At 41.0% G+C, this 12405-nt stretch overlaps 1 protein-coding gene across 2 annotated transcripts in view; it reads right to left on the reverse strand.

Moving 5' to 3' along the window:
• Window positions 1–4934: 4934 nt before the first annotated feature.
• The window catches only part of LOC128692566 (uncharacterized), a 41576-nt gene continuing 34105 nt past the window's right edge, over window positions 4935–12405 (reverse strand). For both annotated transcript variants that reach the window (XM_053781721.2, XM_053781720.2), the window contains exons 2-3: window positions 10746–10892; window positions 4935–6845 (exon numbers count right to left, since the gene is read on the reverse strand). In XM_053781721.2, the coding sequence (XP_053637696.2) occupies window positions 5256–6845; window positions 10746–10886 (1731 nt within the window). In that variant the 5' untranslated portion in view covers window positions 10887–10892 and the 3' untranslated portion in view covers window positions 4935–5255. The remainder of the gene's footprint in view (window positions 6846–10745; window positions 10893–12405) is intronic.

Genomic DNA, 12405 nt, shown 5'->3' on the forward strand with positions numbered 1-12405 from the left:
TATGTCTAATTTCTTGACGTGCTTGACCAGGTGTGGGTTCCATACTAGTGCTGCATACTCCAATATGGATCTGACGTACACGGTGTACAGAGTCTTGAACGATTCCTTACTAAGGTGCCCAAACGATATTCTTAGGTTTGCCAGGAGCCCATTTGCTGCAGCAATTATTTGGTTGATGTGCACCTCAGGAGATGTGCTCGGTATTATACTCACCCCAGGACCCTTTTTCTTGAGTGAAGTTTGCAGTCTTTGGGCCACTAGCCTGTACTCTGCGGTCTTCTTTGACCTTCCCCAAGCTTCATGACTTTGCACTTGGTGGGGTTAAACTCCAGGAGCCAGTTGCATGGGTCAGGCTGGCAGCCTGTCCAGATCCCTTTGTAGTCCTACCTGATCCTCATCTGATATAATTCTTCGCATTAGCTTCACATCGTCTACAAAGAGGAACACCTCTGAATCTATCCCTTCCCTCATGTCTTTCCAATATACCAGAAATAGCACCATCCCTAGGATTGACCCCTGTGGAACCTCGCTCGTCACAGGTGCCCAGTCTGACACCTCGATACGTACCATGACTCGTTGTTTCCTTCCTGTCAGGTATTCTCTGATGCATTGCAGTGCCTTTGTTATTAGTCCCTGCTCCTCTAGCTATAGCACTAACCTCTTGTGTGGAACTTTGTCGACAGCCTTCTTACAATCCAAGAAAATACAATCTACCCACTCTTCTCTCTCCTCTCTTAATTCTGTGACCTTGTCGTAAAACTCCAGTAGGTTTTTGACACAGGATTTGCCATGACTTTGCATACTATACATGTCAGTGACACTGGTCTGTAGTTTAATGCTGCCTGAATGTCTCCTTTCTTAAATATTGGGACTACATTTGCTGTCTTCCACCCCTCAGGTAGTTGCCGTGTTTCGATAGATGTGTTGAAGATTGTTGTTCGTGGTGCATACAGTACTTCTGCTCCCCCTCTCAGGACCCATAGAGAGGTGTCAGTCTCACAGCCTTTGAACTATTTAGTTCACTTAGCAGCCTCTTCACTCCCCCCTCTGTTGTACATATTGTGTCCAACACTTTTTAGTGTAAGCCACCATTCCACATTTATGGAGTCGTTTCTGTCTCCACTGAAAATACTTCCTTAAATCTTATGTTGAGCTCTTCACACCTCTGTCGTTTCTTGTGCTCTTCCCTCCTTCCTTCCTCAGCTTGATTACCTGCTCCTTGATTGTTGTTTTCCTTCTGATGTGGCTGTACAACAGCTTCAGGTCAGATTTGGCTGTCGATGCTATATCATTTTCGTATTGCCGCTGAGCCTCCCTCCTTATCTGTGCATATTTGTTTCTGACTTCGACTAATCTACCTATTTTCCTGGGTCCTTTGTCTTCTATACATTTTCCATTCTCTTGCATATTTAGTTTTGGCCTCTCTACACCTTTGGGTGAATCAGGGACTCGTTCATTATTTCTGTTGTCCACGGGTACGAACCTCTCCTCTGCCTCTTTTGCATTTTGTTGTCATGTGTTCCATTATTTCATTTACTGATTTTTCCCAAGAGTTCTCTTTATCACTGAACGTCATGCATGAAAATTCTCATGTGTTTGTAGTACCCTCTTTTGTAGTTTGCTTCTCCCATCCTACTAGTCCTGCTTCCATCTCCACTTGCAACTCTCCTATGTATTCGAAGCTCAGGACCACATGATCACTTGCTCCAAGGGGTCTTTCATATGTGATGTCCTCATTGTCTGAACTGCTTAAGGTAAATATGAAGCCCAGTCTTGTTCATCCTCTCTTCTCTCTCTGGTAGTGTACCTAACATGTTGGTGCATGAGGTTTTCCAATACCACCTCCATCATCTTAGCTCTCCACATTTCTGGTACCCCATGTGGCTCCAGGTTTTCCAAGTCAGTCTCCTTATGACTGAAATCAAAACTAGCAATTTTGTCCTGCCCAAGTGGGCCCTTCTGGTAGCCTCAGCTAATGTATCAACCATTGCTCTGTTACTCTCATCATATTCTTGTCTTGGCCTCTTGCTATTCTGTGGTGGGTTCTACATCACTGCAATCACCACCTTGGAGGGCCTCCAGTCCGAAGTGTTCCTATTATGTAGTATCTTTTCCCCTCTGACCGATTCTTCCAATTCCTCAAATCCCCACTGGTTTTTGATAAGCAGTGCAACTCATCCACCCCCTCTGTTACCTCTAGCTTTTCTCAGAATCTGATATCCACATGGAAATGTTGCATCTGTTATTTACATGAGCTTTATTTCTGTGAGTGCTATAATGTACGGAGATGCCTCCACGATTCTTTTGGGCCACTCCTCGCACTTATTCATTACTTCGTGTGCACTTGTGTACTTTGGGGGTTGGGGGAGTGGGAGACTTAGCAGGGTACTATGGGAGCCAGACTGTTGTGTAGGATGGGTTTGTGCTTTGGAGGGTGCTGTGAGTGTGAGGTGTGGTTTGTTTTGGGTTTGTGTGTGTGTGTGTTTGTGTGTGTGTGTGTGTGTGTGTGTGTGTATGTGTGTGTGTGTGTGTGTGTGTGTTTTAATTACCATTTTGTTCTAGGTACATGTAAATTAGACACTAGACCTGATGTATATACATTCGTGTATTTGTATGTGTGTGTGTGTGTGGGGGGTCGTTACTAGGTCACTCTTCCTGCTCCATGAGCTTTATCATACCTCTCCTTAAAGCTTTGTATGGGTCCTGCCTCCACTACATCACTTCCCAGACAGTTCCACTTCCTGACAACTCTGTGACTGAAAAAAATACTTCCTAACATCCCTGTGATTCATCTCAACTTCCAACTGTGACCCCCTTGTTGTGTCCCATCTCTGGAACATCCTGTTTCTGTCCATTGTTGATTCTGCTCAATATTTTATATGTCGTTATCATATCCCCCCTATCTCTGCTGTCCTCCAGTGTCATCAGGTTGATTTCCCCTAACCTCTCCTCGTAGGACATGCCCCTTAGTTCTGGGACTAGTCTTGTTGAACACTTTTGCATTTTCTCTAATTTCCTTATGTGCTTGGCTAGGTGTGAGTTCCAAACTGGTGCTGCATATTCCAATATAGGCCTAACATTCATGGTGTACAGGGCCCTGAACGATTCCTTATTGGGATGTCGGAATGCTGTTCCTATTTTTACTAGGCGCCCGTATGTTGCAGCAGTTATTTGGTTGATGTGCGCCTCAGGAGATGTGCCTGGTGTTATACTCGCCCCAAGATCCTTTTCCATGAGTGATGTTTGTAGTCTCTGGCCCCCTAGTCTATACTCCATCTGCGGCCTTCTTTGCCCTTCCCCAATCTTCATTACTTTGCACTTGGTAGGGATGAACTCCAGGAGCAAATTTCTGGACCAGGCCTGCAGCCTGTCCAGATCCCTTTGTAGTTCTACCTGGTCCTCGCCCGATTGAATTTTTCTCATCAACTTCACATCGTCTGCAAACAGGGACACTTCTGAGTCTATTCCTTCCGTCATGTCGTTCACAACTCGCCACAGGTGATTCACTGTTGTCTTCCTGACAGTTATTCCCTGAACCACTGCAGTGCCTTTCCTGTTATCCCTGCCTGGTCCTCCAACTTTTTCACTACCCTCTTGTGTGGAACTGTCAAACACCTTCTTACAGTCTAAGAAAATGCAGTCTGCACACCATTCCCCCTCTCTTGTCTTACTGCTGTCACCCTGTTATAGAATTCCAGTAGGTTTGTGACACAGGATTTCCCATCCCTGAAACTGTGCTGGCTGTCGTTGAAGAGCTCATTCCTTTCTAGGTGCTCCACCACTCTTCTCCTGATAATCTTCTCCATGACTTTATATACTATACATGTCAGTGACACTGGTCTGTAGATTAATGTTACATGTCTGTGTCCTTTTTTAAAAATTGGTACTACATCTCCTGTTTTCCATACCTCAGGTAGTCGCCCTGTATCGATAGATGTGTTGAAAATTGTTAGTGGTACACATAGTGCCTCTGCTCCCTCTCTCAGGACCCATGGAGAGACGTTATCCGGTCCCATCGCCTTTGATGTATCTAGCTCACTCAGCAGCCTCTTCACTTTTTCCTCGGTTGTTTGTATTGTGTCCAACACTTCTTTGAATCTCTTGTTGAGCTCCTCACATACTTCGCAGTCGTTTCTTGTGATCTCCGTTCCTTCCTTCCTCAGCCTCATTACCTGGTCCTTGACTGTTTTCCTCCTGATGAGGCTGTACAACAGCTTCGGGTCAGATTTGGTTTTCGCTGCTGTCATTTTCGTACTGTCGTTGGGCCTCCCTTCTTACCTGTGCATATTCATTTCTGGCTTTACAACTGTTTTCCTTATTCTCCTGGGTCCTTTATCTTCTATACGTCTTCCATTCTCTAGCACACTTGGTTTTTTGGCCTCTCTACACCTTTGGGTGAACCAAGGGCTCATTCTGGCTTTCTCGTTATCCTTGGATACAAACTTCTCCTCAGCTTCTTTAGATATTGTTGTCACATTCCATCATCTCGTTTACTGGCTTCTCTGCCAGTTCTCTGTCCCACTGAACCCTGTGTTTACTCACCTAGTTCTAGTTGCAGAGGTCGATTCATAGCTCCTGGCCCCGCCTCTTCACTGGCCGCTACTGGGTCACTCTCCCTGCACTATGAGCTTTATCATACCTGTGTGTGTGTGTGTGTGTGTGTGTGTGTGTCTGTCTGTGTGACAGTGCAAAAGACGGATTAGAAGTAGACGGCCATTTCAAGTCACAAAATAATATAAACGTTTCTCAATTAATAACCCTCCTGAAACCTTCTGACAGTTGCTGTGGAGAATATATTGTACATCAGGCAATAAAACCACCCGATAAAACTAGCTAGGTTTGTGTTAGGAGGAAAGTCTTGTTTACCTTCATAAAGCACAATTATATGCATTCTATCTCATTCTGAAATTAAATGTTAAAATAAACTCTCCATGGATACTTAAATTATTTATTAGGAACACACCAACCCCCTCCCACCACATTAGAAATAATAACTAGAGAACGTTTTGCTCGTTAGATCATTACTCATTAATGTCGAAACATAATATTGTTTATATTTCAAATTTGTCATCTTGCTGTTTCTTAAACAACGATACCATGACTTTTATATATATATATATATATATATATATATATATATATATATATTATACTGGGGGGTTAAGAATGGACGCCTATGCAAACGCTTTTAATTTTTGTAACCCGGGATGAGTAATCACTCAGAGAGGTGAGGTGGACCCAGCCATTGTTAGTGTTCAGTTCATGTTATCTCTATCTCCAGTCTTCATAATGTTCTCAGGAGCTTCATGTGGATGAGCGTAGAAAGAATGAGGTACAGTAGGTGGGTGAGAGGTATGCAGTTGAGATGAGTAAGATTTGGTGGATGGGAACTGTGCATGACTTGTCAAGCTGTGAAAGTGCGACAGTTGGTGAGGTGATGCTGCTGAGGGCTTGTAGTAGGAACGATGGGGATGGTGATGAGGTGGAATATGAGGGTATGAGTATGGAAGGTATGTAAATTGAGGAGGAGAGTTGTGGTTGTCCGAATAATGATCGTATGAAGATGGTGGTGAGACTGATTGAGGATGGTAGCCTCTGGGTTGTGATGGAGAGGAGGGATGTTTCATGGCAGCCATCTTGTGTGAAGCTTCAAGCAGATGGATAGAATCAGGAGTGTATTCAGGCGCAGCGAAGGAAGATCCACGAGGACGGCTGACAGTGAGAGAAGGGAAAGAGATAAGCGAAGATAAAGACGAAGGGTAATAGTTGGAAGCAACAAATGGCTTATTAGGAGGCAACACTGAAGAAATCATCTCCATATACGATGGTTCTTTGCCTTCGTAGCTTTTGTCATCCTCTTTCGACGAATCTGATGATTCTTTTTTGTGTTCAGTTGGCTTCATCTTCGACAAGTATGGAAACGGTTTCATCTTTTCGAAGTCATCCATGTCTTGACGATATATTGGTCTGTATATTTCTTTGTTCTTCTTCGTGTTAACATCCTGCTTCATGCTTTTATCTTTCATATGGAGACTGTCGCTTGGTCTAGTCATATCGGTATCAGTCATTAACATATACGATTTACTCTGTCCATTAGTCGGCTTCCTCATGTCCATGTATTCTGAATTTCGTGAACCCATCGGCTGATGGGTGGGACGTGGAGAATTAAAGCGATAGATCATAGGTTTCTCTTGGTTATGCTTTGCACCTGAAGATCCAATATTTTTCATATATTCAGGTTGATCATGGAGTTGATATTTCTCTGCCATATAAGTAGCAGAAAGTGAGCTTCTCGTGGCATGTTGGCTAAGCGAAGGGGAAGTCTCAGAGGACTTGCTTGCTACTGGTTGATGTTTACCCATCATTGGAATATTGTGTGGACTGTAACTATGTCTTGGGGAATCATACATCTGAGTGTGAACTGATGTATCCTCACTAAAAGGCATATATAGACTTTCTGGACTTTCTGCAGATGGACTAATTTGTTTACTCATCTCTTCTAAATTATAATCCACTTTCAAGTGATGGTGATGATCCTTCATATAATCTTTCCCGTCCTCTGCCATCGTTATTTTTTTGTCATGGGATTTTCCTTCTGCTTTCTTCTCAACATTCGTTTTTTTCCATTCGTGATAGTCAGTGCCTCCTTCAGGGTGTTGATATGTTATCACTGGTCTGAAGCCGTGTTCATCAGCAGTGTAAGTGACCCTCTGAACACGGCCGTCTGGTAGTTTGACGGTATAAGAGCCGCTTGTAGTTACTTCATCATTCCACTCACGACTGCGCTGGTTCCATGCTGGCGCACCCTCCACCATATGATATTCGAATTTGTGGTCATCTGTACCCTGTATAAAAGAAAAATATAAGTACATATTATAGCATATGAAAGCAGAATGCTCTATGAACATGCTGATACTGCTCTGAAAACTCTCTTTCCATTCCCTTCGACATGCTTCAGGAGAACTTTCTCACCCTTGAATGTTATTAAGACAAATTACAAGAATAGTGTATATATTTGATCTCCATTACGCATGTCACTGTCCTCAAACGACCCATAGTTAGTAAAGTAGAAGGAAATTCACCATTCGCATTAGCAAAGGATGTGTGTTTAAAAGTGATCATTGAAAAAAAAAATATTTTTTTGTCTTCAAAATAATATATTGTTTCAAGTCTGTAAAAACAATTCCCGTTATTTTTTTTTAAATGTCAACAAATGGTATAGATGGTGGTGGTGGTAACTGTTCAGTAGGAAGAGTAAAAGTACGTTCTCATGTATCAGTTCCGTTTAGGCTACCTTGACGACACAATGAAAATTGTGCTGATAAGTAGCAATTACGTTTTATATTATGCTGGAAATGAACCTTCCGTGTTGCAAACTAATTATATCAGATTTCAGACGAGCTATTTTATGCTGAGGAATTTTGTAACATTACGATTAGTTTGTACTAAGCTAAGCGAGGAACTGTTGAGTCGCCACGAAAGTATTAGGGATGTAGTAAGGGAAAATTACGGTGACTTCTGTGTCATGAAAAGGTGGCAGTGTTGGGAAATAAGGATGCTTTAGACTGTGCTATATATAGTTTTTAGAAGAGATAACTGGTGATAGAAAGCAAAATATACAGGTGGTTCCACCTTCGTATGATGGGAATTAAGGGCGAGTATATATATGTGCTAATTTTGTCTGAGTTGTGAAAATACGAAGATGATTTCTCCTATTTCATGGATGGGTTTGGAAAAAAAAAGTAATGGTAGTTTCTTAGGGCAATGGAAGTTTATCTTGTCCATGGTATGAGCAATGGTAGTTTTAACTCTTGATGATTAATAAAACTATTTTCTCAAATGCTAAGTTTGATTCCGGCGGACAATACTGTGGTGGAGAAAATATCTCAAGTTGTCAACATGCTCCAGGTGTGTGCGAATTGTGATGGTGAGAAGTAAGTATGGTTTATGATGTATCAAGACTGTGAGGGATGGAAGGAGGGAGAAAGGTGGGAGAAAAGGAAAGAATGATATTTATTATCAAAGTAGGGAATGATTAAGGGGCGACAAGAAAAATCCTCCGGTGCAGTTTACGTCTGGATTATTGTATTAAAAGAAGAAAAAGTCACATGGGATAAGAAGAAAAGTCCTACTCATGCTTTTTAGTAGACTTATACCTGGGGAGGGTATCGACGATCAACGCCCCCATGACCCGGTCTGTGACCAGGCCTCCTGGTCACAGGTCACAGTACAGGTTGTGGCAGAAAACAAGAGTAGTTTTCTTAGATACAAATTATTTTATGCACGGTACTAATTTAAGAAGTGATTATTGGCTAAGAGCAACAACGGCTGTTATTTATGTGAAGGCAATTATGGGCCGTGGTTGTCTTAAAGGGGGAAAATATAGGTTTTCCTGTGCCAAATAAATATATAAGTTATGTTAGTTGGAAGAGCCTATGATATTTTTGAATATTATGAACATAGAACAGTGGTGATTACTGGTGTTTCAATTATGGGCTTACGTAGTTGTAAGAAATGCTAGAAGTTCCATATTTGCAAGTCGAATAGGCTTGTGGTGGTGGGAAATAAGGTAAATAAGGGTAAATAAGCATGGACTGCAGTGGTGAGAAAGATGTAAAGTGTAATACAGCAACTGGATGTGGAAGACGAAAGTCGACTAGATATAGACATAGCTAACGAGTTATGTACCAGGTAACCAGAAGTTATGTACCAGGTAACCAAAAGTATGAAATACGGCTGAGGTGGGATAGCAACAGTGATTGTTGTGGTGATTGTGGTTGTTGTAATGATAGGTGTGGTTGAGGTAACAGTTGTTCTCTAGTGGTAATAGTTGTAGATCGTGTGGTAATTGATGAGGTTCTTGTGATGGTAACTGTAGTGGGGAGAACTTTAGTGATGGTTGAGTGGAAAAAGGTTAACTGGGCCAAATAAACAGAGAAAAACATTTTCATTAGTTTTAAGAAAATTAATAGCTGCTTTAGTTAAATAATGTAATTATGTAATGTGTAGGTGCATGTGTTGATGAATGTGTTGGTACAGATGTTGACGCATGTGTTGGTGCATGTGTTGGTGCATGTGTTGGTGCAAGTGTTGATGTATTGAAGCATGTGTGTAGGTGCATGTGTTGATGAATGTGTTGGTACAGATGTTGACGCATGTGTTGTTGAATGTGTTGGTGCATGTGTTGGTGCATGTGTTGGTGCATGTGTTGGTGCATGTGTTGGTGCATGTGTTGGTGCAAGTGTTGATGTATTGAAGCATGTGTGTAGGTGCATGTGTGTAGGTGCATGTGTAAGCGCCCTCTGTTCAATTATATATCGAAGAATCATGTTCAAATTATTTCTCTGAAAAAATGTAGCTGCGTTACATAAAAATATCTTTTGGCTTTAGGTTATATAGATAGAAATTTGCTAACGAAGTTAATAAATTTGAAATTGTTGGTTATTGAGAATTCGTCTTCTCACCAGCTTCTCCAGTTATTTCACAGAATAATTGATTAAATAAATTATTCTCTGTGATATAACTGGAGAATGTTTCTTCTGATCGATTTCAACCCTTAATTGCTGGTATATATTATTTAGAAATATTTAAATATATTTTAGTTTGTTTGGGTGGCCATTTATCATTTTTTTTTAAATAGACAAAATAAAATCTGGCTGTCGTATGATAATTTGTAAATAACTCGTCTGACCAACTTCATATTTACAGTGTTAAGTGTATTTCCAATATTTTTGTGTGTGCTAAACCTGGAGAATGATTCTTGTGATTGTCTTTAAACTTTAAAGCCGGTCAGAGAGTCTCAAAACTCCAGACCGTCGCGTTAGCCACAATAAGATTTGTCCAACTAGGTATATTTCTACACCATAGGAAGGTTAGCATAGGCACCATTGTGACCACAAATGCATGTTGACTTGAGCTAGAGTTCGTCACGGCTACGCTAGCTGGAGATTCGTCTGTAAAAAACTTGCATTTGTGGTCACAGTGGTGCCTGTGCTAACCTTCCTATGGTGTAGAAATATACCTAGTTGGACGAATGTTATTGTGGCTAGCTGGTCCAGTGGCTAAAGCGACGGTCTGGAGTTTTGAGACTCTCTGACCGCGGGTTCAAATCCCGCCCGTGGTATGGTTTGTTTGCAATCGTGTCATTACGATTTCGTGAGTCATTTAAAGCGGGTTTATCCTGCTTAGTAGAAGGATCGAATATGTATTGGGTGTGTAGGAACCTATTTGATATTTCTGTAAATGCGTTGGGATATTTGTTTGTGTGATATTTTGTGAGGATTTTATTTGCGTATAAACTTTAATGCTGATACTTAATTGAATCTGAAACTTGTTTTCCACTTGTCTTATTTCTTTCCTGTGCTCTGGGAGAGACTAGGCTGGATTTATTGGACACAGGGATTCCTTTCTCTGATCATGTAGTGATCTAAGCTCGTAAAGTTAATGTTGCTTTCATACTGTATATCTAAGTTGACAAAGTTTGCCAGACACCGACTTAAAGCGACCCAAGTTTCAACTGTTTTCGTTCCCGCTAAGACACGAAAGATAAAATGCGAAAGAAATTGCAGAATAAAGAAATTGCAGAATAGTTATATTTGAACGTTTCAGCCGTGTTGAACTCTAAAAATCATGGAAATTACTTCATAATCCTCAACACAGACCCAGAAGCTGCTCCAACACAGGACTCCTATAACAAGATAATATTCTTTGCTGTCGCCGGCAATATTCTGTATGAATCTGCCTACCGGGGTTCTGTAGACGGCATCGGTTGTGTCGTGTGGAGGCTGCTGCTTCTCCTTTGTTCCCTCTTGGTACTTGTGCTGTGGGCTGGCCCAGCACTGTGTGACACAAGAGGTCACCAGCACCACCAGCACCACAGATGACATCTGTCCCTGGAAGGTGACAATAATGACGATATTAAAGCGTAGAAAAATGTGAAGCTGTAATATTAATATTAATTTCCGGCCTATATATATATATATATATATATATATATATATATATATATATATATATATATATATATATATATATATATATATATATATGCAATAAGATCGCAGTAAACAGGTGATTTCAGAATATGCAAAACAACCACTGTGAAAGAATGATGAAATTTCAAACGCCTTCGTGACTACTCGCAATATCATTAAATTCTTCCCAAATTTTATTAATTATAAATGAATCCAATTTATATAAACCAAAGGAAATATTAATATTATTGTCAAAACTGCTTTTTATGAAACATAAGTGAATAAATGCTCTATTTATTCGTGTGAGAGATTTTAACCATCCAGTTGATTTTCAAAAGGTTGAGAAAATTGTATCAAGCAAGTCCATGGTTGACAGGAATATAATTGAATCATGTTTCATAAAAAGCTGTTTTGACAATTATGTGAATGTTTCCTTTGGTTTATGTAAATTGGATTCATATATAATTAATAAAATTTAGGAAGAATTTCATGATACATTAGACAAGTAATAAATTTAAATTCTTGGGCAAAGTATTAAGAACATAAGAACATAAAAAAGGAACACTGCAACAGGCCTACTGACCCATGCGGAGCGGGTCCATGTCCCCCCCCCCCGATTAACCCAATGACCCCCCCCCCGGATTAGCCCAATGACCCACCCAGTCTGGTCACCTCCACTCAAGGAAGGAGCACGACGCCAGACCCAGCAGCACAAGCTAGTCAGGTCCAACTCACACCCACTCATGTATTTATCTAATCTATTTTTAAAGCTACACAACGTTTTAGCCTGAATAACTGTACTCGGGAGTTTGTTCCACTCATCCACGACTCTATTACCAATCCACTGCTTTCCTATATCCTTCCTGAATCTGAATTTTTCCAACTTGAAACCATTGCTGCGAGTCCTGTCTTGGCTGGAAATTTTCAGCACGCTATTTACATCCCCTTTATTTATTCCTGTTTTCCATTTATACACCTCGATCATATCCTCACTAATTCTACGCCTTACGAGTGAGTGCAGATTCAGGGCCCTCAGTCTATCCTCATAGGGAAGATTTCTGATACATGGGATCATCTTTGTCATCCTCCTCTGTACGTTTTCCAGAGCATTTATATCCATTCTGTAATACGGTGATCAGAACTGTGCAGTATAGTCTAAATAAGGCCTAGCCAAGGATATATAGAATATTAGGTGGGTTTCACAGTCGGGTGTCGTCAGGCGTGTGTGAGGTGTTGCTTTGTTGTGGTGACGTGATGGTGAGGTGTAGTCTTGACCCTTTATATGCCTTCCCATGATGTTTTGTCCTTTATAGTTCCTTGATAATGTGAGAAATCACGAAAACGCTTGGAATCTCGCTCTTCATTCACAGTAGTTGTTTTGCATATTTTGATATCACCTGTTTACTGTCATCTTATTGCATGTATATAATGG

The sequence above is a fragment of the Cherax quadricarinatus genome, chromosome 30, assembly GCF_038502225.1.
Source record: "Cherax quadricarinatus isolate ZL_2023a chromosome 30, ASM3850222v1, whole genome shotgun sequence".
Taxonomy (NCBI): domain Eukaryota; kingdom Metazoa; phylum Arthropoda; class Malacostraca; order Decapoda; family Parastacidae; genus Cherax; species Cherax quadricarinatus.